At 34.0% G+C, this 24,794-nt stretch overlaps 2 protein-coding genes across 12 annotated transcripts in view; one reads left to right on the top strand and one right to left on the bottom strand.

The window, feature by feature from the left end:
* Window positions 1–24,794, bottom strand: part of LOC118199723 (zinc transporter ZIP12-like) — a 193,648-nt gene that overhangs the window by 101,040 nt on the left and 67,814 nt on the right. The window contains exon 1 of one of the 8 annotated variants that reach the window (XM_085809547.1): window positions 9,326–9,692. The exons of the other annotated variants lie outside the window; for them this stretch is intronic. The gene's annotated coding sequence lies outside the window, so the exon portion shown is untranslated. Of the gene's footprint in view, window positions 1–9,325; window positions 9,693–24,794 lie in introns of those variants that run through there. 8 annotated transcript variants of the gene reach the window in all.
* Window positions 10,210–24,794, top strand: part of Naglu (N-acetyl-alpha-glucosaminidase) — a 181,289-nt gene continuing 166,704 nt past the window's right edge. Inside the window, exons 1-3 of one of the 4 annotated variants that reach the window (XM_035365645.2) lie at window positions 10,210–10,228; window positions 18,298–18,345; window positions 20,235–20,289. In XM_035365645.2, the coding sequence (XP_035221536.2) occupies window positions 18,325–18,345; window positions 20,235–20,289 (76 nt within the window). In that variant the 5' untranslated portion in view covers window positions 10,210–10,228; window positions 18,298–18,324. Of the gene's footprint in view, window positions 10,229–12,229; window positions 12,340–18,297; window positions 18,346–20,234; window positions 20,290–24,794 lie in introns of those variants that run through there. The other 3 variants (XM_085809538.1, XM_085809537.1, XM_085809539.1) reach the window with 3 other exon arrangements.

Raw genomic sequence — 24,794 nt, 5'->3', positions numbered from 1 at the left:
ATGATTGCTGAAACAATCATTTTTTTTTCCACTTGCTTTACGCTACATTACATTGCTATGTTATTTATTATCGATGTGCCCTGACAAGTGCTGCCATTCCATGAGACCATTCATTTAGCATCCTCACAATTTAGTAAACTAGGAATTTCTTTAGGGGTTAGCATTCAATGTGGCATTAAATCTTGAATTTGTCTTTAAAATTAAAATAATATACTGTTTAACTAACTGGAAATGGCTAAAAAATTTCATTTACTTAGAGTATGAAAATTTATGCTCTAGAGCATTTCTTAGTTCATTATCATGGTCTTAAATAATTAAGTTGTAAGGATCTTAAGTTTTACTAACGTTTATTTTATTTTAAATCTTTACTATCACTTCTTATTTTCTACTTCCGGCCAGAATTATAAGCGTTAAAGTATTTATGCAAAGTTTGTCTGGCGAACGCCAAGTATTGAAGTTGTGGCTTTTTGCCAAGCGAGAGAGAGGAAGCAGTTAGTCGAAGCAGGCCGCTTACCTTAGAAGTTTTACTCAGTTGCTGGTTGCCTTCCAGGCCAGAGGGTTAATCCTCTTGATAACTTTAAACGTATTGTAGTGTTCACAGTTCTCTGTACTACATACGGTTCCTGTTAATATAAGGCAATTCTTCCACGTTTATTATTTCAAAGTTAAATTAGAGTTTAGTTATATGTTTATATTCTTACGTTTAGACCACGAGTAGTGAGTCTTTGTATTCCGAAGTACGGAAATTATTGTAAATAGAGAAAAATAAAGGGTTTTGTATACCCTTCTTGTGTATCCTGTCTACTTCCCACAGTTATTGAACATAGCTTTAGTAAGCTCTCTGTTCCGAGTCAGGTCCTTGCATGTTCCCGAAGAAAGTAAGACGGAACATTGAACCTGATAAAGTAATAATTATTTATGGAAAAATTTGCTTAATTATGATAATAATGACAATAACAACGACAAAAATAATTACAGCAGTAAAAATTGAAATGAGGCTTACTGCATGTTTTTTCTAGAAAACTATAAACTAATTTGGTAGAATGAAACTACAGATGTTTTGTGAAAGTAAGTCTAACTATTTCCTACATTTAAGACTATTCATTTTATATTATCTAATGAAAAGGGAAAATAGAAATATTCAATGCTTTCCTTCCTTTCTTGCGGACCCACCATTGGCCAAGCACATAAAATTGCTGAACACTGGCAATTCGACCCCGATTCTTATCCCAGCGAATGGACTGGATGAATAGGGGTTTTCATGGAATTAGTTTTCCTTATATGGTTTTCCATTGAAACAACTCTCTCCTTAGGCAAATATACCTCGTGTGCTTTCCCTCAGTCAATATTTGCCAACATTAAATCTTTGCTTTTGAGGATTTTCATAAACTTGATTAGAAATTAGTTCTTAAGCTAACAGCGACAAATCTTTCAAAGTTCTTGTGTATCCTGTCTACTTCCCACAGTTATTGAACATAGCTTTAGTAAGCTCTCTGTTCCGAGTCAGGTCCTTGCATGTTCCCGAAGAAAGTAAGACGGAACATTGAACCTGTTAGTGGCGCCCAACGAAGAAGAATAACCATGGCCGAGTTTCAAGAAGAACCTGTGCTGCCTGCAGAAGCGGCTCAGAATCCAGAAATGCCAGCTGCCGCCCTGGAAGGATTTGGTTACATCGTCCAGACCATGCGCGCTTCGATGAAACCAGAAGCAACATTTAATGGAAACTCACCGGTAACCAGTTTTTTTGGAAAAATTGGATGACCACTTCATGCTCTATCCCGTGCACGAATTTCAAAAAGTTACCTTAGCCACCAGCGCTTTGAGGGGCCAAGCGCTTAATTGGTTCAAATGTATAGGCAGAAGTCTCTTGGGTTAAGCAGGAAGTCCCACCTATACTTACGAAAATTTCAAGACTGACCTACTAAAAGCCTTCCCTGTTGTAAGGGATCGTGCGAAATTAGAAGCGGAACTTTTTAGTATATATCAGCAAAGAATCGAAAATCTCTCAAGCTTTATTTTAAGAAAAATTCACGTCTTCAAACTCTTGTATGGAAACCGTCCGGATCCTGAGATAATTCAAGTGATTTTGCCGAGGTTACTGCCCCAAGTGCAAGACTTTATTGAATTAAGAAATCCGACTACACTGGAAAAGTTATTTGAGCTAGCAATCCAGTTTGAAAGTAGAAGAACGGCGGACATTGAAAGAAGACGCCAATATCAACAGCGAAACCAATTTGGTGCGCCAAGACTACAGCAAACTCAAGCACACGGCTACGGAAGCAAAGCGAATCAGTGGGCAAGGAAACCCGAGCATTCAAAAACAGCCGGCGAACGTCGACAGTTCAATAGCAATCCAGGAAAAAAGTCTCAAGGCCAGTGGAAAAAGAAGGAAAGCACGGAAATGAAAAATAATTTAAACTAAAACGGATTTCTGCTGACGGGAGGGTGCGGAAATCCGAAGGCCAAGAAAACCCCTCTTCCTTCAAGTTAAATACAGTAATGGTGAAAAATTTGACTCTTCCGAAGATTGAAGTGTTGGTGAATAATATCCCAGCCACCGCACTCCTGGATACAGGCGCGCAGTGTTCCTGTGTGGCAGAAGATTTTTTTAGGAAGTATTTTCGGAAATAACGCATATATAATTCGGATAATACGATAGTGTTAGCGGCGCAAGGAGAAAAATGTAAGTGTATAGGTAAATTACCGCTGTATGTCCGTATCAAGGACGAACAAGTAAAGGTAATGTTTTTCATAGTAAAGAATCTGCAAGCACATATTATTTTAGGAATAGATTTTCTTTCAGAGGCACAAGCAACGCTGGATTTTAATGAAGCGTCCCTTAAGCTGACAATGAAACCAGTTCGTGGAGAAAAGGCTGAACCGCCGATGTTAAATCTTGACCACCTGCCTAATGAAGAACAGCGAAGAATCCGACAAGTGGTAAGTGAATTTGCTTCGTTATTTAGTGATATTCCAGGATTTACTCAGGTTACTACCCATAGTATTGACACCGGAGATTCAATGCCAGTTCGCCACAAAGCATACCGGTATGATAAGAATAAGGAAAAAATTATAGAATGGCATATCACCGATATGCTACGTAAAAAGATCATAACGCCCATCTCAAGTAGTTATGCTAGCCCGGTGGTTTTATGTAAGAAAAATAAGGACTATCCTTTGACACATCCAAAAAGGTGGAGATTCGCAATTGACTACCGTAAATTAAACTCCATAACTAAATATCCGGTATATCCGTTACCTATTATTGAAGAAATTCTAAGGAACATAACATCCACCAAATATATGACGACTTTAGACTTAACGACTGGTTATTTTCAAATAGGGGTTAGGCCTGAGGACGTGCCTAAGACTGCTTTTATAACCAAGTCTGGCACTTATGCATTTTTGCGTATGCCGTTTGGCCTTTCAGGGGCACCGGCAACATTTCAGCGATGTATGGACATTGTGTTAAGACCTGTTCTTGGGAAGTCCACATTTATCTATTTAGACGATATCATTATTACTAGTGATAATCTCGACCAGCATGTACAAGATTTAAGACAGGTGTTTTCTTTATTAAATGAGGCCGGTCTAAAAGTTAATGTCGAAAAGTGCAAATTTGCAGCCCCTGAATTAAAATATTTAGGTTACAAAATATCTCAGAAAGGAATCGAGACAGACGAATCAAAAATAATCGCTGTACAAAAGTATCCGACTCCAAACACGGCGAAGAAGCTCTCTTCTTTTCTAGGACTTTGTTCATATTATAGGTACTTTATAAAAGATTTTGCAGCTATTGCCGAGCCATTGTTAAAATTAAAAAGGAAAAAGGCAAGATTCTCGTGGACGGCCGAAGCCAATAGTGCGTTCGAAAAATTAAAGCAAGCATTAACGCAAGCCCCTGTGTTGAAATTTCCTGAAAAGGATGAGAATTTAGAAATTTCAGCGGATGCTTCGGATTATGCGGTAGGAGCGGTAGTTTCGCAAAATCAGCAGCCCGTGGCATTTTTTAGCCGAACTTTAAATCAAACACAAAGAAACTATTCCGCGACCGAGAGAGAGGCATTTGCAGTTCTGTTAGCAGTGCAAAAGTTCCGAGTCTATTTTGGAAAAGCGCCAATAACAGTGTACTCTGATCATGCGGCGGTAACTAGATTGTACTCAGGGAAAAACTTATCCCCAAGGTTAATAAGATGGGCACTCAAGCTACAAGAATATAATCTGGTAATCAAGCATACCCCCGGAAAGGAAAATATCGTAGCAGATGCCCTATCCAGAATTAAAATAGATGAAGAAGGTAATACCGTAAAGGTGGCAATGCTCACAGCATGTACAATAAATTCCCGAGAAACTGTAATAACCGAACTGGGTAAGGATCCTGAGTTTGGAAGCATTTATGAATATTTAAAGGATCCTGAAAATTTTAGCCACCAAGATATTGTGGCGATAAGAAATAGGGCGGCCCATTACGAACTAATAGACGGTCTATTATTTTATACAAAAACTACGAATTCCAACATCGAATTTCGACCTGTTATCCCAGCTAGTCTTAGATTAAATATCCTGCAGGAGCTCCATGACAGCCCTTTAGCTTCTCATGCTGGTATTCGAAAAACTATCTAACGCGTACGCGAGGCAGTCTATTTTCCTGAACTGCAAAAGTTAACAAGGGCGCATGTCCAGTCCTGTCCAACATGTCAAGCAGTTAATTATATTAATTTCCGCCCGGCCGGGTTTCTAAATAGTATTAAATCCGAATTTCCAAATGAAATAATTGGCATCGATTTATTGGGCCCTTTCCCAAAAAGTCAGTTAAATAAAAGTCGCTATCACCTTGTTATGGTTGATCATTTTAGTAAATGGACCGAAATTGTTCCCTTAAAACGAGCCTCCGCGAAATTAGTTACTGATTCTATTTTAAATAAATATATTTTAAAATACGGGGCGCCCCTAAAAGTTATATCGGATAATGGTCCTCAATTTGTAAGTAATATATTTGAAGACATGTGCCAAAAACTGGGCATACGTCATTTAAAATTGGTCCCGTATCGGCCGCAATCAAATATAGCGGAACGGGTCAATAGAAATATAGTGAAAATTATCCGTAGTTATGTTAAAAATTTTCATAAAAGCTGGGATAACTATGTCAATGAATTTGCTTTCGCCCTTAGGACCGCAAAACATGATACAACGGGCAAAACTCCTGCTGAGTTATTTTTAGGCAGAAAGATTATAACGCCGTTAGATAAATTATTTTATGTGCAACAAAGAGCCCCAGAATTTAAAATGGGTGATATAGAAAAACTAATTAAAGAAGCAAAAAAAAGAATACTGAAGTAGCACAGAGAAAACAAAAGCTATAATATGACTTGAAACGACGGGGAGTAACTTATAAAGTAGGGGATGAAGTATTAAAAATTAAGCATTCACTTTCTTCAGCACCAGAAGATAAAACTGCCAAATTTTTTCCACGATTTGAAGGACCATATGTCATAGAAAAAATAACTCACGCTGCAGTGGTGTTAAAAGCTAGAAATGGTGAAACCTGCTCCGCAAACATTGATCAAATCAAACCCTACTATGATCGTAATAAAATGCAAATATTTACAGATCTTTTGCAGGATCCGGCACGGCAGACACCGCAGGCACAAGCTCCAGAGGTGGAACAACGACAAGTACAAGGGCAAGCCATTAAGAGGCAGGAGCAAGTGAAAAGAAAGTTTTCCCGCGGGAAAATTGAAGGTAACAAGAAAAAGAAGCCGTTCCACCGTCCAGAAAAGAGAGCTCACGAACACCCCCAGAATGAAGAAGGGAGAAGGACGACGAATGCAAAGAGAGCCAGGAGAAATGACGGCAACTATAACCCGGCTCTAAAACGGAAGATCTACTCATCCGACAGGACTCTCCGCAGCAAATGTCGCCGTACTGCGGAAGGGCCACCAGCGGCGGAGGAAAAGTTACAAGGAAAATTTGAACGGCCAGCAACGAAGTCCAAGAAGGAACACGAAAGAAGTTTCCCGGTTCCGCCAAGACCAGCTGCCATCAAACGGCCAAGACCACAGGCAGAGGCGAAAAAGAAGGTATTCAAGGGTGACCGAACTGGAAAAAAAAGAAAGCTTCTAGAGGAAGGCACTGAAGGGCGAGCCCGCACACGAAGGAGGATAAATCAAACAACAATCTACGCTACTTTCCAGGACTGGGCTCAGAAAAGAATATCCGAATATCACAAAGATAAGTAAAATTTTATGTTACTTTGCAAACTTAAGTTAATCTTTCATTCTTACTGCAAGTGGCAGATTTCAAGAAGTTTTACCTCATGCGAGGTCTACCTTTATCGATTTAAGATTGTAAAAATTATTGTATAAATTTTATTTAAAACTTTCTGGCAAGAAAGAAGTTTTAGTCTGAAAGACTTTTTGAAATGTAGTATTTCAATGTAGAAAAATTGGCACTTGCTTTGAAAAGAATAGAAGTTAACAATGTACTACTAATGTATGTTGTCAAATGCGTAAAATTAACGGCATGTTAATATGTTCTTATATACAATGTGAACTGTTATTTCAAATGTTAAGAAATACCGTGATATGGTAAAAGTGAAAGTAATGTTAATTTTTTTTTTTTATTCGTGTGACTGTAAAAAAGACTAAATCATGGTGAATATGTGTTAAAGGTTGAATGAATGTAGTTAGGCTCTTTGACGCTACACTTCAGAGTTAGCCACTTTCAGAATAGTACCTCAGGGTTTAGAGTTGAAGTTAGGGTGTGTTACCAGGTCTTGGTATGTTGAATTTTTAACACGTTAGTGCTTTGATTGTAGGAGGAAGTGTTGAACACATAGACATAAACACATTCATGTTTGGTGTTCTTTTACAACACATGTCAGAGAGCACGGGGAGAGATAATTAAAATAGTCATGAATGAAATAAGAATGTTAAGAGAAATATAATTATACATGTTACTTGCCATTTCATTGTGTAACATTTCATTAAACTAGTTTTCCTTCCAGATCTCTGGAAGGAACCAGATTTGAATAAAAGCTCCTGTTTAGATGCAGTACAGATGAAACAAATTGCGTGTCCTGGGAGCTACTATTGTAAAAACAAATTTCTTTCTTTTAAATTTCTAGTTTCTAGCGAAAAATGTTTGTAAAAGATTGGCCTCGCGTTAGATTCTAGAGCTAAAAGTTTTCAACAAGGTCGTTTTAGACCTCAGTTTCAAACTAATTAACTCTGGCGGGAAGTATGTAAGGATCTTAAGTTTTACTAACGTTTATTTTATTTTAAATCTTTACTATCACTTCTTATTTTCTACTTCCGGTCAGAATTATAAGCGTTAAAGTATTTATGCAAAGTTTGTCTGGCGAACGCCAAGTATTGAAGTTGTGGCTTTTTGCCAAGCGAGAGAGAGGAAGCAGTTAGTCGAAGCAGGCCGCTTACCTTAGAAGTTTTACTCAGTTGCTGGTTGCCTTTCCTACATTTAAGGCTATTCATTTTATATTATCTAATGAAAAGGGAAAATAGAAATATTCAATGCTTTCCTTCCTTTCTTGCGGACCCACCATTGGCCAAGCACATAAAATTGCTGAACACTGGCAATTCGACCCCGATTCTTATCCCAGCGAATGGACTGGATGAATAGGGGTTTTCATGGAATTAGTTTTCCTTATATGGTTTTCCATTGAAACAACTCTCTCCTTAGGCAAATATACCTCGTGTGCTTTCCCTTAGTCAATATTTGCCAACATTAAATCTTTGCTTTTGAGGATTTTCATAAACTTGATTAGAAATTAGTTCTTAAGCTAACAGCGACAAATCTTTCAAAGTTATAGACAAAATTAATTTATTTCAGACTTAGTTTACATAAGAAAAGCAATAATGAAAATTTCGCAATAAAATTATACGAATTTCCGATGGTTTTATCAAAAACTTAAAACGGAAACGACATATAACGGAATATGCTCTAAATTTTTTTTCTAATATTAGGCCAGAAATATAACTGAAATATAATTTCCGTCAGAGGAATTCCCTTTCTTTTCATTTTTGAACCCTTGGCACAAGATATGATGCGCATGAAATATACATAACTAAAACCTCTCCGACGAATACATTTGATAGTTGCATAATGCTTAATGTACCTCAATGGGATCTTGAATACGTTTGATTGGGTTTATATGATTATGGCAAAGCACAACTAGGGCTATCTGTCTAAGGGAAGGGACGCTTTCGTGGAGGACTTTCTAAGATAATGAATACGTTTATTCCTAAACATCTAACTCTTTGAGAGGAAATCTGTAAAATTTTCTGAACAGTTTCAAAACAACTTGATTATATTAATCCTCCGGTTTCGTTATACAGTAGAAGTCCGATAATCCGGCACGTTCGGGACCGGCTCGGTGTCGGACTACCGAAAATTCCGGCCTATCGGGCGGTAATTATAAGAACAATTAGGTTAATAATTAAACTAAAAATACAGTATGCAAATACATACAACAAAGTTTATTTTACATTTTACACTATCTAGCTGTTCCAGTTTTGGTTTTTTTAATGTTTGTCTAGAAGCCAATTTTTCAGTTGTTACCGATTGAGAAGCAAACTTCATTAGTTCATCTTTTTGTTTTTTAATGTCATTAATAGTTGATGAGCCAATATTAAACTCATTCATTAAAACATTTCTATTCTCGCCTTTTTCTAGCCGTTTGAGGATTTCTAGTTTCTGACTGAGAGTCAGTGTTACGTGTTTTCGTTTCTCTCCTTTTGAACTCGAAGGCTTAGGTTTTGAAAACATGGTCACTGTACAGTTAGAACGAAAATCACTTTTTTTATAAACAGTTTCAAAAGTTACGTTTACTGCGATGTGAAAGGACACAAAACAACAACGCACAAAAAAATGGCGAAGACGCTTCGTGATTGATTAACGGAGCTGCACTGCACCTGAATTTGTTGTGACAGCAGAGACTAGCCGGCCGCTAATTGTTTCCGAACAATACCGAGCGCTTCCGGATGATCTCGAACTACCCCGAAAACTTCCGAATAGCTCTCGAGCGGTTTTATTTGCTTTAAAGACACACTTTTGGAGAAAACCAAAATTTTTACAATTTTCCGGAGCGATGCCGGACTATCGGGCATTCCGGACTGTTGGATGCCGGACTAATGGACTTCTACTGTAAATGAATTTGGTAAAGGAAAAAAAATTAGCAGCAAATTTTTAATACAGAAAAGAATAAGAAACATTTTTATTAGAACTGGTGGCTCTGATGGAATCAGTTAAATTCATGAAAAAGCATCTGCTATTTCTATAATAAATAATGAAAAATACATTTACTGACCTGAAACGAAGCTTCTTCAAAGACGAAACCATCAGAAACGTTTTCTAAACGGTGATTAGAAAATACTCGATTTCAAATTTCAATATAATTTATACCAAAAGAAGCAAACAATTCATTAAACGAAACTTGTGAAGTACTGAATTGCTTTACAAATATCAGACAATTTTTCACTTCAGTGCAGCTTTTAAAGTATGGGTTTCAGATATAGACCACGACGCGCTTGAAATAAAAATTCCTGAATCAATGGTTTCAGTAAAAATTGCCATCACGCAGAGGCGGTAATATTTTATATTGCTATTTCGCTTGGATTTAAATTGGCTGAGAATGACCTCTGAAAGGCAGAAAAATGCAGAAATCGAAAGAAATCAATGAAATCTTGAACGCAGAAAACATAACTCTTGGAGTAAACTGAAGAGTTTTCACGAAAAAAAGAAAGATTTCTCTCACAGACGGAAGTTCCAAGCTTTCATGATAAGTATGTGAATATGGCAAAACTGAAATATAACAACAGAATATTGCACAACTAAAATAGAATATTATACCATTTATAAGTAGCCAAAAGAACTACATTTTGGTTTTACAAATTAAATGATTGAGTGACAAAGTTAAGTAAATAGCAAGAAAAGTTTTATAAGCCGAAAGATAAAAATTCTTTGCCTTTAGAAAATTTCTTAAGCGCTGTTGCACATTAGGAAGCTGGAGTAAATTTCAGCGAGTTGTTTTCAGTAATGGAAGAAATCTCACAGTGTTTTTAGTGTTTCCTTTCAACTGAAAGTAAGAAAATGATTCGTTCAGTTTGCGAGTTGCTTACGTCACTCGATAACAAAGCGATCTTTGATCACTTATAAAGGCGCCACATTTGCCTATTCTGACTGCACTTGAGCTTCGTACAAGAAAAAGAAGGTAAAGTACACATTTACTTGATGATATTTACTGTTTAGAAAAGTATACTTCCAATTTTTAAAACTTTGTTTATTAAATTTTAACTATAATTTTTAGCAATACGCTAATAGTAAGAACAGCAAAGAACTCATCAGAACTAATTGCTTATTTACATGAATTATTTTCCATATTGGTATAGTGGTATTGACACTTGTATCTATGCTTTTCATGGATTTATACTATAGTAAACAATTAAATTCAAATAGTGTCCTAGTAGCTTTAAATAAATTATTATATCTTGTACAACATTTTTATCTTAGCTGCAAATAAATAATTACGGTGCTTAAATTTAGCCTATAAATTTTCTCAGAAACTTATACGACAGCAAGAGCTAACCAGTTTTCCACAGAAGAGTATATGTGCCTATTGGCCACCGTTAAATAAACCTTGTTGTTTTTTCCCTCTTAAAATGTGTCATTCTAATTGTTCTTTGTTTATTTCAATAAAGAATTTAAGAACTATATTTCTTATATTTAGAAAAGCATTACCACAGTCGAAATGAACTGAAGGCGAAAGTATTTTCTCGTTGGAAGTATTAAGTTGGCGTTTATATTTTTGTAGTGAAAATTGTATGGCGTGTGTTATTCAGTAACGCAAAACATCCTTTTCTAGGTTTAAAATACGTGCATATTTATAACAATTACAATGCGAACAGATATGATACTGAAAAAAAAAAAAATTCTTCGTTACGAATGAATGCTGAAATTTATTATTTTATTTATTTATAATTAATCATTTTTATTAATTTATTTAATTTATAATTAATAATTTTTATTTATTTATAAATCCAGCGGCCGAATACTAAAATCATAGAATATTAGTAGTATGATGTTCTAAATTCAGTCTGATGTTCAAATCCCGACAAGCGAGCTCGCTGTTTGGGCGTTTTCGGGCTTTTCACCCTGTGTGACGTGTGTACGAGATAGTTTCCCTTAGAATGACCTCCACGAAGGCATCCCTCACCTGTGGTAGATAGTGCTCGAATGCTTTGCCATAATTAAGTAATCCAAATCCTTTTAAAGCCGAAAAATTGAGAATTTTGTACGAATGAAGAATAGAAACATTGTTATGAATCCTAATTTTCTAATTTTTAAATTAAAATGATAAATATAAACACATCAATGCAAGGTTTATAAAATTTTACAAAAATATTACATCAGATACATATTGCTTTTCGAGATTGTTTCGTATTAATTTGTAATGTTTCCTTCAGTTTTTAAGTGTTCTTTTGTAGATTTCTAGTATACCGAGAATTGAAGTCTATTACTATCAGATAATTATTATTTCAGGTAATTAGGTCTTTTGAATTTCAGTTTAGAAACATTTTAAAGGCAACAAGTATTTTAATGCTGCATGGCACTGCGAATTTACTGTAAAGCGAAAATCCATAATTCGCAGCAATAAAAAATTAAAGACAGCATATATAAATTCTGATTTCATTGCATGAAATGAAAATTCAGCTTCCAAATATTAAATCAGATTTTGAAAGAATTCCCAAGAAACTATTTCGATTTCGATGAATTGTTCCTTCTTTTCAACGATCTGCTAATACATTCAGAGATTTTATAGAATAACACAATTTTTAGTTTATTTTATACAGTTTTTGATGCTTTAAATAAATCCTGGGTTGATCTTTACAATATGGTAACTGGTAGTTTGGCGACATTTTGGAGGCGATAAAGGTTACTACCTGGGACTTTGGTAATAATGTGAGCAGTACTCAGTTCCGATTACGCATTATTTTGCGTGAGGGAAATGAGAGATCATGGGATATGTCATGTGATATTAATGGACGAATTACGGTTCTTTAATCGGAAAAGGGGGGAAATCGAGGAAAAAATGTGGAAATTTTGTATTTAGCTTTATTCTGTGTTGTGTAATTTTTGGATCCCATGGCCCTAATTAAAGTGAATTCGAAATGGGTATTTAGGCATTGTGATAAAGAGAAGTTTGCTTTTTATTTAGCGGAGGAAGTATGGAGGAAAAATTCGCAGAAAAAATCTTTCAATAATTTTATTGAATGAATTAGAAAAGTGTATCCGCCACATAATCAAGATTCTGAAGAAGATTAGGTAAGTTAGTATTTTTAATTATTTGAGGATATTATTTTTATGCATTGTTCTAAATGTAAGGTGGAAAGGAATTTGGTATTATTGGGAAAATTGTTATTAGCAATGATTTAGTTTAAAGTAATTAGGATTGTAAGGTAATTTTTATTAATTTAATGTATGTGCTCATTTATATTTTAAGTAGTGTTTTTGAATTTAATTATATTTTAATGAAATGATAGTTATTTTGTGAATTTTATGTTTGTAGGAATTTGGTATACGTTTAAGTTGAAATAAACGTGCATGGAAATAATTTAAATATTTGATACTAAGTATTTGTAATGCTTGCGGTATGAATTCGTTGGTGACGTGTATAATGTAATAGATGATTTAGAGGTAAAAGTTTTTGGATATTTTATTTATTTTATATGTGGAAATGTTCATATTTGTAAAGGGTAAATACTTTTTAGCGATCAGGTAATTTCATATATGTTCTTTTTACCGGGTTTAAAGATTGAGAAAATTGTCATGTATTTTTGTGAAATTTTTCTAATTTATGAGAAAAAAGCAGTGTACATGGATATAGTGAAGAGTGTGCGCAATGCCATTTTTGTGCAATTCTGGGATGTTTTTTTTAAGTAAAAATAAGTCGCCGTGTACATGGTTTATGTGTATGTGTTATTTTGAAAAACGCGTAAGGAGTACGGTATTGTGCACTTTTTCCCAATTTTGCAGTGAATATTTGTCATGATTAAGCAGTTTTGTTTGATAAAATTTCTAGCATAAGTGTAATTCGGCTACTAGATTGTTGGAAGAAGTGTTCAGTAGATAAAAGGAAAAGAAACATGTCTTTACTTCGTGAAGACAAAATGGCGGCGGGGAAAAAAAAATAGAGGGTTGCTGTAGGAGAGTTGGTTGCCAAATTTTCGCCAAAAAATCGCCAAGTTACCATAATGTAAAGATCAACCAAATCCTGCATACTATTTACGAGTCTTTCAAATGTCTCATACATTTCAATTTCAGAAAGATTTCAAGTGTGAAATATAATCCGGAGAATTTTCTATCTTTCTACTAAGTTCAGCGGTACCTTTCTGTTAAATTTTAATTCGGAAAAGGTATGTTTAATAAAATACACGAAGAGTGTTTTAACAGGGCATGAACAACGTAGGTGTTTTCAAATTAGAATTTCAACTATTTTTTTAATTTTTCAAAAGTCTTTGCAAAGAAGTGGCTCACATATGCATTGTATGGGTATAGGAACCACAAAATATCTCACACAGTCATTTGGATGGAAATAAAACTTTGGTAGCAAATAGCAATATTCGCTGCTTTTTCCACAGCCTGCCCACCGATGGCCGAGAGGTAAAGTCGCTGAACACTGGTAGTTTTGTCCGGGGTTCAAATCGCGGCGAAGGGGTTGGCTGCATGGGATTTTCATGATTTATTCTTGTATAATAATAAGAGTAAAATCTTGGATCAATGTTCATTCTTCTCACTTATTTGCAACGACTTCAATACACAACTATTCATAACGCAATGTAAACACGCTACTATATTTGGCACTTTGACACCCATTAGCCGACAGGAGACTCATCAACAGAAAAGTATCGATTTTGCAAATATCTGAGTAAATTGTGGTATGAAAGTAGCCCAGCTATTTGAAGTTGCGAAAAATATTTGACATAAAACATAGGTGGAACTTAAAGAAATTAAATGGCAGTTCTTGATACAACTGCAATATCAAATGATATTTGTAAGCAGTCAATATCCGAGCCCGTCCTACTCTCCGATCAAATAGCATAAAATAGAATTCTTCATTGTCCAGAATAAAGTAAAAAACACTTTTAAAGAAAGCCTGGGTTTCTTGCTAAGAAATAAATATGACTATGAAACTGAAAGATCCAAAAGCCTGCTTTTTCGCCCCATGGGTAGTAAGTTAATTCCTAGAATAGAATGCGGAAATATTCCACTTCTTTTTACTTTCATTTATTTATTTTTGCTAAATATCAGCTTTTTCAAATTTCCTTGTTCTTAAAATAACGGAAGCTTTTAAAATTACTCCACTCCGCGTAGACTGGGGTAAAGCATCAAAACCTACATTTCTTACTTTTTTATTTTTTTATAACGGAATGCAAGTCAGTTTGAAATGAAAATACTGCAACCTATCCAGATTACAGTTTAAAATCTGGAGGAGTTCATCATTAAAATTTAATTTTTTTTTAAAATTAAGAAATTACAAATTATAAGATTAAAAATCGATTTCAACCTTACCTTCGTTTGCAGATTTCAGTTTAACACCAGAAACATTTTTACGTTCAGCAGTTACAATAGACTTAAAAAGTTAGTTAGCAGTTACAATAGACTTAGTTAAAAATTAATCTCCAGAAATTAAAAGTATAAAACATGAGACTTTATATTTAAAATGAGCTTTTGAGGTTCCATGGTTAGTTTATTTGGATATCTACTATCTACCTAAGCGAAGAGATGCCTTCGTGGAGTACTTTCTAATGGAAAATATTTCGTGTTCATTTACACATGAGAGAAACTACAAAAAACACACACACACATATATAACCTGCTTTCACCTGGGTTAATCAACCTGGTTTAATCAACGATTCGAACCCGGACCACACGGCTACTGTTAGGGCTCAAATGACGAGGAGAAAATTACTGTGGTATTATGACATGGTAAATGCAAGTCGCGTTTAGATTTACGCACTTAATTTATTAAGGAAAAGACTTAATTATTTAAGACGTAGCTGCGAATTTATTTCCTAGGAACACTTGGTTAGGTTAGGTTCGGTTATTTAAATAGGGAAAAACAAACGACGGCTATCGTCTAAAGGAAGGGATGCTTGTGGAGAATTCTGTAAGAAAACCCGGTTCTCATTCACGATGGCATTCCATCCTTTGACCCTCCCATGCTTTATTGTAACCTAAATAATCCAAATCTTTATATATAAAATACTAAATTAAAATACTCGAATAATTATTCCATTGTAAAAAACTAATGCTTAATTCTTGAGCAAAAAATATTCCTTTTCTCTTTAAAGAGTAGAAATAATTTTATCACTAATTATAAAAGTATAATGGCATGCTTTCAATTTTCGTAACTGCCCCCTCCCAGACGGTAGAGTGATTAGTGACACTGCCTGTCGTACCGAAGATCCGGGTCCGAGTCCCGGATAAGGCATTTATGTAATTTGTCCTTCCAGTCATAGGAGGCAACGATGGTTTACCTGCTGGGTACCTCCATAATAAAGAGACCACCGCTCCCCGCCTTATTAGTAGCCAACGCCTATAAATGGCTAGACCCTACCATGGGGCGTGGAACTTTCGTAACTGACAACATTTAGAAATGCGTAGTTAGAACCATCTCGATAAGTTTCAACATTTACGGCAAAATTCAATATTCCGCATCTTAAATATGCTTGCTCTTATTTTATAACTGAAACAAGTGCCTCATTAAGCACTATATTCATGATTGTATAGCCTTTCACATTCTAATAGTTAAGGAAAGAAAGTTGAATTCCTAATAATGAATAGAGCGATAATGTCAGTAAGAGAAAACCGCTTTTAATGAAAGCTTGTAGTTCATGAATAACTGTTTCCAAATATGGTGTGTGTGTATTTAATTATGGCAAAGCACACGAGGGCTATCTGCCTAAGGGGAGGGATGCCTTTCGTGGAGGACTTTCTAAGGGAAACTGGCTCGTATACACGTTACACATGGGGAAAACCACGAAAACGCCCATGCAGCCAGCCCGTTCGCTTGTTTATCTGTTGCATTACCACTCGTAAAATTGTAATTCTTTAAGTTGTATCTTCTTAATAACTTTTCACTTCTGTTTCATTTTATGCCTTTGTTTTAATTTTTAGGAAAACATGTTTGAAAGTCGGCGTGATATGTAAATAAGCAGTTCGTTAGAAACTATTTTAAATATTGAGCTTCTGACACTGAAGGGAAATAAATTAATGTTTGGCTCGTATATTGTTTTATTATTTAATCGTAATAGAATATTTTAATAGTATAATATCTTAAAGATTTGCGTTAAGTGAAACTGGCAGTTTTCTAACACTCTTATTCATTAAACAAGTAACTTCTGAAATAGATGCAGAATACATTAACAATAATCTAGCTAAAATTTTAACTAGTTTGTTTTTCCACTAGTAGTTTTTTTTTCCTAATTTGGTGGAATATTGCATGGTTTTAGTTACGTCTTTAATTCAGTTGATATTTATTTAATTCCTTATTTGATTTAAATAAATATTTTTGAGCGCAATCTTATTTCTTAATATCTGATTAAAGCAATATTCTGAATACTGTAGATTTAGAGAACATAATTTTTAAATTCTAGTTTCAATACTTTGTTTCAGGAGCTTTGACTACGAAACAATAATTTAGTATGAAGTTTATTCACATCTCATGCTAAATATCACCAATAATTCCGTAAAATGAATATTATGCAAGCTCTCTGTACTTCCTAAATTTATCCAAAATGAAAATGAGCATTCCCGAATCTCTCATGGGTTTGATTCCCAGCGACTGAAGGGCTCGCTGCCTAGGATATTTGTGCTGTCTCTATGCGTAATACATGAATGCGAATCAGTTTTCCATGGAAAGTTCTCCCCGAACTCATTGCCTTAAAGGTAGATTAGGTAGATTAACGATCTAACATAAAATTACCTACTAGTCCAAAATTTCTTATAGTACACTTTCTCATGAGCCAAACTGTAAACATTTCCTTTCAGAAGAACGTTACCTTGAAGACTTATACTAGTACAGTTACTGAACGGTTCGACATTATTTTAACCGTCTCCTCCTAAAACAGTACAGACACATAACTTATCGTCTAACCTTAAGATTATATTTTACGTTATTTATCTCATTATAACAAAGCAAGAAAGGGTTATTTGCCTAAAGGAAGGGATGGCTTTGCGGAGGATTTTCTGGGGGAAATTAGCTCTTATGCATGTTATAGATGAGGAAAACCACTATAAAGCTTATACAACTAGCTCGGTCAATCGAACCCGGGACGAACTTCCAGGGTTCACTGCCATTACCGCTCAGCAATTGTTGGGCTCTCATCTTAAATATAGTAAAATAAACTCAAATGATTTAAAATAAATCCTTTTCATTTACTCATCAGCCAAACGTTTACAGAAGCGGTCCAATAACACAGAAGTTCAAGCCGCTAACTGCTGGAAAATCGTTGAACAAATATTCCAATCCAATTAAAATACTAAACTCAAAGTTAGACGCATCGGAGCAAGCTTTGACTCAAGCCTCAATATTTTCGCGAAGCAATTAGGGCTAAAAAAGCTAAAGCCGACTAAGCAATTCAAATCAGTAGCAGAACGTTATCGCAAAGTAACTGGCTATAGTTTGTTACTTTCGAATACTTTTCGTTTGTTTCTGCCCATTTTATCTCGGAACCATGGTAACGACAGCTGCGGGAGATGGTCAAGTCCCAAACCGGTTTTTTTTTTTTTTTTTTTTTCTACTTCATTTCAGATTAGAGCATTTCATTTTGTTAAAAACATGCAGATGGAAACTGATTTGAACTAGTCTCAAAAGAGGTAGAAAAGTAAGTCATCGAAGTGATGACGATATACGTTACGATCGCAAATAAGGGAGAGCGGAAAAAAAACCTTGAAGCGCATAGTTTAAAGTAACAGACTATAGCAATATCTGCCAAAATTCTAGTTTCGAACTCAATATCTCTGTACTTAAAATGCAGTACCTAGTTTTCATCCTGGTGAGAGCCGACGGAAGTCGAAATCAAAATAAAGTGATAAAATAACTAGCTAGTTAACATATACCAATATAATTGTATTGTTCAGTTCCATTTAAAATTAAGTTTTTTTATGTTGGTTATGTTTTATGGCATACCATTAATAATTGCTTCAATACTACATATTAACTCTAAAATATTAATTTTTGCATTAATATTATTTTTTGCATTAATATTATTTTTCTAGAGTTTCCAATACATTGCTTGTGGAACCATGGTCGGGACGTGGGTCATAGTAAGTAAAAATTTTGCAGTTCTTTAAGAATGCTGAAAATAATGTAACATTAATGATATTTCATTACTTAGTTAATAATAATAATGTTATATTTTATCGCAGTCATTGCAGTGGATTAAAACAAAACGTCTAAAACATTCATCTCTTTTTTTTATGTCTTAAAGTTCAGGGTATCCACAATTTTTTCACCTGATTAAAAAATTCTGTAGCGGAAAAAAAAACGGAAAAAGGTATCGGAAAGCAGTTAATTATACACTGTTCAACTTAAAAAGACTTTTTTTCACAAACCTTCGGGATATTAATAGCTTGTTAGTAAACTTCCACTCATAAATCTTTTGTTAATGAATCTGTAACGTATGTCTCTTCCGATTTCTTTTTAAATATTTCTTTTGATTCTATGTTCATATATTCAACCATTACTTAATTATACACTTGGAAGAACTCTGTTAAATTCCGATTTGAAACACCTTTGGATAATTGTAGGTAGTCTAGTCTTCTATAATTATTATAATCGTTTCATTACACAATCACTGTAAAGGATTAAAATAAATGTCAAAAAACAAGTGCCATGTTATTATTTTTATTTTTTATTCTGAAAGTAGGAAAAATCATATTTTATTCAGGCAATTAAAAACGACTCTGAGAAATAATGTATTATTAAGATATCACAGTTAATTATATATCGTTTAATTCGAAAAACTTTCTCTTTGTAAATACTTAGAATTACAAAAGCCCATTAATAAACTTCCCTGTGTGCATCCATTTGATGCGTTCAAAATATCAAATCTGTTTAAGATTTCACTTTAAACACTTTAAAAATTTCTGATCTATACTCACAGCGTTAATCGTAATCTAATTAATTATATATTTAAAGAATCTTTTTTTAAATCCGATCTAAAACTTGCAGGTTTTCTTGGAGTCGTCAAGCGTAAGAAAAAATTAAATAACTTCCACAAAGGTTACGAACAGTTTGTAAGTGAACTTTTGCATTAAAGACATAGTGAGGTCATAAGCAAATTTTTGCTTTTTTCTATTTAAAATGCTGTGAAAATTCTACTTTTTATTATATTTATATAAAATTGGTTTCTGGTTATGTTTATATAAAATTAGCGGCCATATTACGCGGTGCCAATTGTATGTATTTGAACAGATGTTTGTTAGTCTGAAATATTTAATCAAATTATAAACAAATACATTTTCCTACGCATAACTTAAATTAATTGAACTATTTGTTGTTTATTATAATTTTAAAACAAACTTCTGATAGGTAAGATGGCGCTTTTGCATGAACTGAAGATAGTGCGGATTTTAAATTAGACGAGGACTTACAAGCTAAGAAAAGAATATTCCAAGAATTTCTTCTTTTCCTGCTACTTAAGGCAGAAGTAATTATTTTTCACAGCGAGAAGAATGAAAAGATATCTAAAATAAATTATACTTGGAAGGATTTTATCTTTTTTAACCTCCAGACTTTTATCTAATAAAACATATTTTTTATCTAATACACAGCAATATGTGAAACATTTATTTACCGTACATAACGTATATATACGGTACACAGTTTAGAAAAGGAATGATTAATGTAAATGTGCAGACCACAGCTTAAATGAAGGATTTATTTTATACCCAACATCGTATATAGAACGCTGTTGTTTTGAAAACAGTATGATTTATGGATTTTAATGTTTCTTAAATTAAATGAAGCATTTAATTATTATCAAGGTTATGGCAAAAATATAAGGAATTTTAAAATTTTTATTTTATTGTCTTGCTGGAAGCAGTTTTCTTCTTTTTCTTACTTCCTTACTTTAGCATGTACAGCTTTTTTATGCTTTGTTAATGTGCTATTAAAACATAATGAATTATTTCTTTCTTCCCTTTAAATGTAGGCACTAATCATATGGTTCATATCACGTTTAGCAGAAATGGACTTCTCTTACCAAGGTCAGTTAAAACAAAGTTTAATAATTATCACTAATGGATCTTTTCCATTTTAGTAAGACCGCCTAACAATTTTCTTCGGGTTAGGTTAGGTTTCTGTAATATAGCAAAGCACATAGGAGCTATCTGTCTAAGGGAAGAGATGCCTTCGTGGAGAACATTTTAAAGGAAACTGGCTCGTTACATGTTGAACATTAAAACAAAAGAATAGTTAGAAAAACAAAAGAAAGTTAGAAAACCACAGAAACTAACCATGCAGCCAACCTGTTTGCTTGAAATTGAACTTCCAGTAATCATGGGTTTAAACCACTTGGCAACTAATTTTCTACAGAAAGATACAATGACTCCAAGAATCGAGAATAGACTTCCAATTTAGCAAAAAAAAAAATTTAATTTCAAAAATTTCAAGTAAAAGACATAAAATATGTCAAATTTCACTATTATGCATAAAAGAGAGTTTTGATTGTCTACATACATAAAAGTAAAAATATTAGGTTAAAATGCGTTAATTTTTGAAATTTGAGAATGTTGCTGCACAATCTTTACGGCAAAAAAAATGAGAATACAGTCTGAAAAAATGTGTTTAACTACCACTATTTATTTAATCTGCAGACTCAATGATAAATTCCTATCATTATCATGGACAAACTATTGATTATTCTCGACGATAAATTTTTATCGTTACTATGGAGAACTCTTGATTATTTCTCAGAACAGCCTGTATCTTATACTTTAATCAGTGGTTTTAGAAGGTAATACGAAACCTTTATGAGAAACCAGTATTGATATGAGAAAGTTTGATTTAAGATAATCAGAGAATAGTATACCTCATCGTGAAATCGTTATAATTATAAGATAAAATCACACTTGTGTTCAGATATTAATTGGAAAGTACAAAGAGAGGGAATAATCGGAGAAAAAAGTGCAAGAGGAAGAAAAGAAATTCTGAGCACTAAAAACAAGTTGCATTCCCATGCAAGTGCACCGAATTTCCTATAGAAACCTCGGCAAAAACTAGTAGGTGTATTTATGACCAAGCCATATGAAATATATCAGAAAAATGGTTATAACGGTATAGTAGGAAGAAAGAAACCATTCGGAAGTTTGCAAAATCAAAGAAAGCTTTTATTATTTTGTTAAATTACATCAACTAAAGACACAAAACTTTGGGGAAAGGTCATTTTCAGGGATGACAGCAAATTTAATATTTTGGGGGTGATGGTCATCACATTATTTACAAAAAAACAAATACTGCTTTCTTAGTCTAACGGGGCGCATGGGGGTCGATCCATTATACTTTGGGGTTGTATGGCTGCAGGGGGTGTTGGGAAGCTTGCTTTTATTGATGGTATTACGAACTGCATGATGTATTTAGATGCACTCAAAACGAATCTATAAGAAAGTGTTTTTGTGTTGATAATTTAGGTTTGAATGGAAATTTCATAGTTCAGCAAGGCAATGACTCTGAACACACGACTTGTAATGTGAAAATGTGATGTCATTACCACTGAAACAGCAACTACATACTCCTCCTCTGTTCTCAGATATTAATGTCATCGGAAATCTATGTCTATGCTCGCAATAATTGTGCAACATAAAATAACAAGCAAAAATCATTTCAAACATATTCTGCAAGAAGAATGGGACAAATTATCTTCAGATACAACAAAAAACTTAGTTCAAGTCTGTGCCGCGACGCTTAGAAAGAATAATAATGACTAACGAGTATGCAACAAAATGTTGCTATTTCATGAATAAAAACAGAAGCTTTTTTTAGTGTATTCTCAAAGCAAACAACTGCTATTATTCTGCTTAAATGTTACATATTATGAGGTATTTTCTCTCTCCTTTCCGCATGCCTCTGCGGTGAATTTGGAAGCATACTCGACGCGCATTCGAGACGTCCAAGGTTGGAGTCCCGGTGATGGCACTGTACATTTTTAAGGTCTCCTACTTCCGCCCAAAAAAATAATGACTCTATAAGTAATACCCGAACTAAAAGAGTGGGGGACAATAATTCGCCACCACCAGGACTTGGCGATTGGGTCCCTTAATCTTCAATGTCTCTTTAAAAGGGGGAGTACATAAGATATTTTCTACATCCTTTCCTCATGCATTCGTGATGTAATTGGAAGCATATTCGAAGTGTATTGATTAGTTATTATTAATTTGCTTTGAAAACCGCATTTATATCAACTAAAGTTGGATGTATTCTCAAAGTTTGGAGGTCACTGATATGAGCCACGGTTACCGTGAAATTAAATGGGTTTTCTTATGTCCAGGCATATGAGTGTTTTCATGCTTTCAAAAGCAAGTATCTTCAATAAAATATCTTTAAATTCTACCATTCTATTTCATGCTTATTGAAATAAATAACCTAAAAGATATTTCTTCTATTTAAAAACATTTCCCCGCAATTAAATATTAGCTACTGACAAAAGAACGTTTTCCGGCTGAAGTATCCTGTTGACACACGTATATTTCTAAAGAAAATAGTTCATGGCCTGTTTTTCTGTAACGGAAAATATCCTTATTAACTTCCCCATATATAATCGATTGAGAGGAAAAAACGTTCACCATAAGTTCATAAAAATGTTAACATTTTTGCGGGAGAACTTAATTGAATCTTTAAATATAATCAATATTCTTTAAGTAATACCTAAAAACGTTAAGATATCTATCTTAAACTGTAGCATTGTTTAAAGTATGACATTTTTTGCAAAACTTTCTCTATATTTTATTATTATGCATTATCACAGAAATGTTTTTGAAATAATTACATCTTTAATATGTCATGCTATTTAAAATTGCTAAATAAAATAAAACAGCATTTGGCAAATCCATCAAGTTCGCTAATAATCCATAAAATGTATAATTATTAAAATTATTAAGCCTGTGCTTTTATAAAACTGAATAGACCGACAAGCATGTTTTTCATTTGAAAGATTTTACGAATGAATATTCATTCCATAATTTTGTATTTAAATTAATCTTGTATTTCTTGCTTAATTTAGAATGCACATAAATATTTAATCCCCCCCTCCTTGAAAAGATGTAAATGTATTAATGGAGCAACAAAACTAACAAAAAAAAAAAAAAAAAAAAAAAAAAAAAAAAGCAACACGCCATCGAAAGTTTGAAAAGGGGGCATAATTTTCTTATTAAGCTACTGTTAACCACTCGCAAAAAGACCACATTTCTAATCTCTTGCAGTCGGTTTCTCTCCCCGTTGCTAAACAGGTCCTTTTTTTCCTCATCTCTCTCAAAGAAGATAATTCGAAGAGATTTATAGTAAATTAAACCTATTATCTAAGTTCTTGTATTCAGTGACTTGTTACCTGTTGCCAGTGCTAGTTTCACATGGCAAAATAGAAGAGTGAGACGCACTTCGCATAACTTAAACCCGTCTTAAGTGAAACATACACTGGTGTGCAAAAATTAAGGACGAAGTCGAAAAATTAGCATATCAGCTGAACGAAGAGGCAGAGCGGACAGAAAGACCAATCAGGAGATTAAGTAAGGTGATGTACGGTAACACATGCGCAGATATGCAGGTAGACGTAATGGGGGAGTGTCTGAGTAACATAAAGCATGTTGTCGGTGTAAGATCAGTATTTCTGACAAAGAGATTGCACGCCGTATAGCAGTTAAAATCAGCTGAAAGAAACGATAAATTTCTTGGTTTTCTTTAACTACAGAAACTGAATAGGGACCGAATTTGGATGATTAACACAATGAGGTTAGAATATAGTCTAATCTAATCTCCTTGGATCATGCCTCACCCAGTGGTTAAGGAACACTGTGCTTCTCATTCACATGCGCTAAGTTGAAAAGAGAAAACCACTGAATCAAAAACGTGATGCTTAGTTCTATTAGAATACGTTTGAACAGTAAGCATTCAGACGAAAGCAAAATAATTGGTAGGAAAGTAATTAATGATGGAAAGATGTGCATGGAATGTCTTCCTTAATTGAGAAGTTTTCGCACATGATTTTAGAAAATGTTTGGATATAATTTTAGCAGCATATGGAGGTAATCAGAAAAGTACTCGTGCGCTCAGCCTTTTAAGCTAAGCTTAAACAAAACCACCCCGAAAATAGTAAGTGCATGGTGAAAACCCTCAAGAAAACTTTACGACGTCTGTGCAGTTTAATGAATTTTTATTGCAGAATAGAAGAATCTAAAGAGAAAATATAATTATTACAGTGTTATAGCAACAGTAGCAGAAGGATTTTTTTGCTTTTTTTTTTTTTTTTTGTTACCTCAAGTTTATCTAACATAGCTGTGAAACTACGTGGAATTTTTCCAAAGTTCTAGGAATTGAACTAGAGCTCAATTCCTAGAACTTAGAAGCATAGCTATTGGCCATACACAAGTCTTGACTTGTTTATGTAGATGTCCGGTATAAATATTGCTTGTGAGTTAGTAGTTTAGCTCTATTCAGTTGTTTGACCTGATGCAGGCGTATTTTTGTATCACTGTTTTTTCAACCATGGAAGAAGCGAAGA

The sequence above is a fragment of the Stegodyphus dumicola genome, chromosome X2 (genome assembly GCF_044657685.1).
Source record: "Stegodyphus dumicola isolate Sdum_Otavi_A_Nest chromosome X2, ASM4465768v1".
NCBI classification, from domain to species: Eukaryota; Metazoa; Arthropoda; class Arachnida; order Araneae; family Eresidae; genus Stegodyphus; species Stegodyphus dumicola.
Note: the sequence above shows the minus strand (reverse complement) of the source record. Positions and strands in the feature narration are given on the sequence as shown.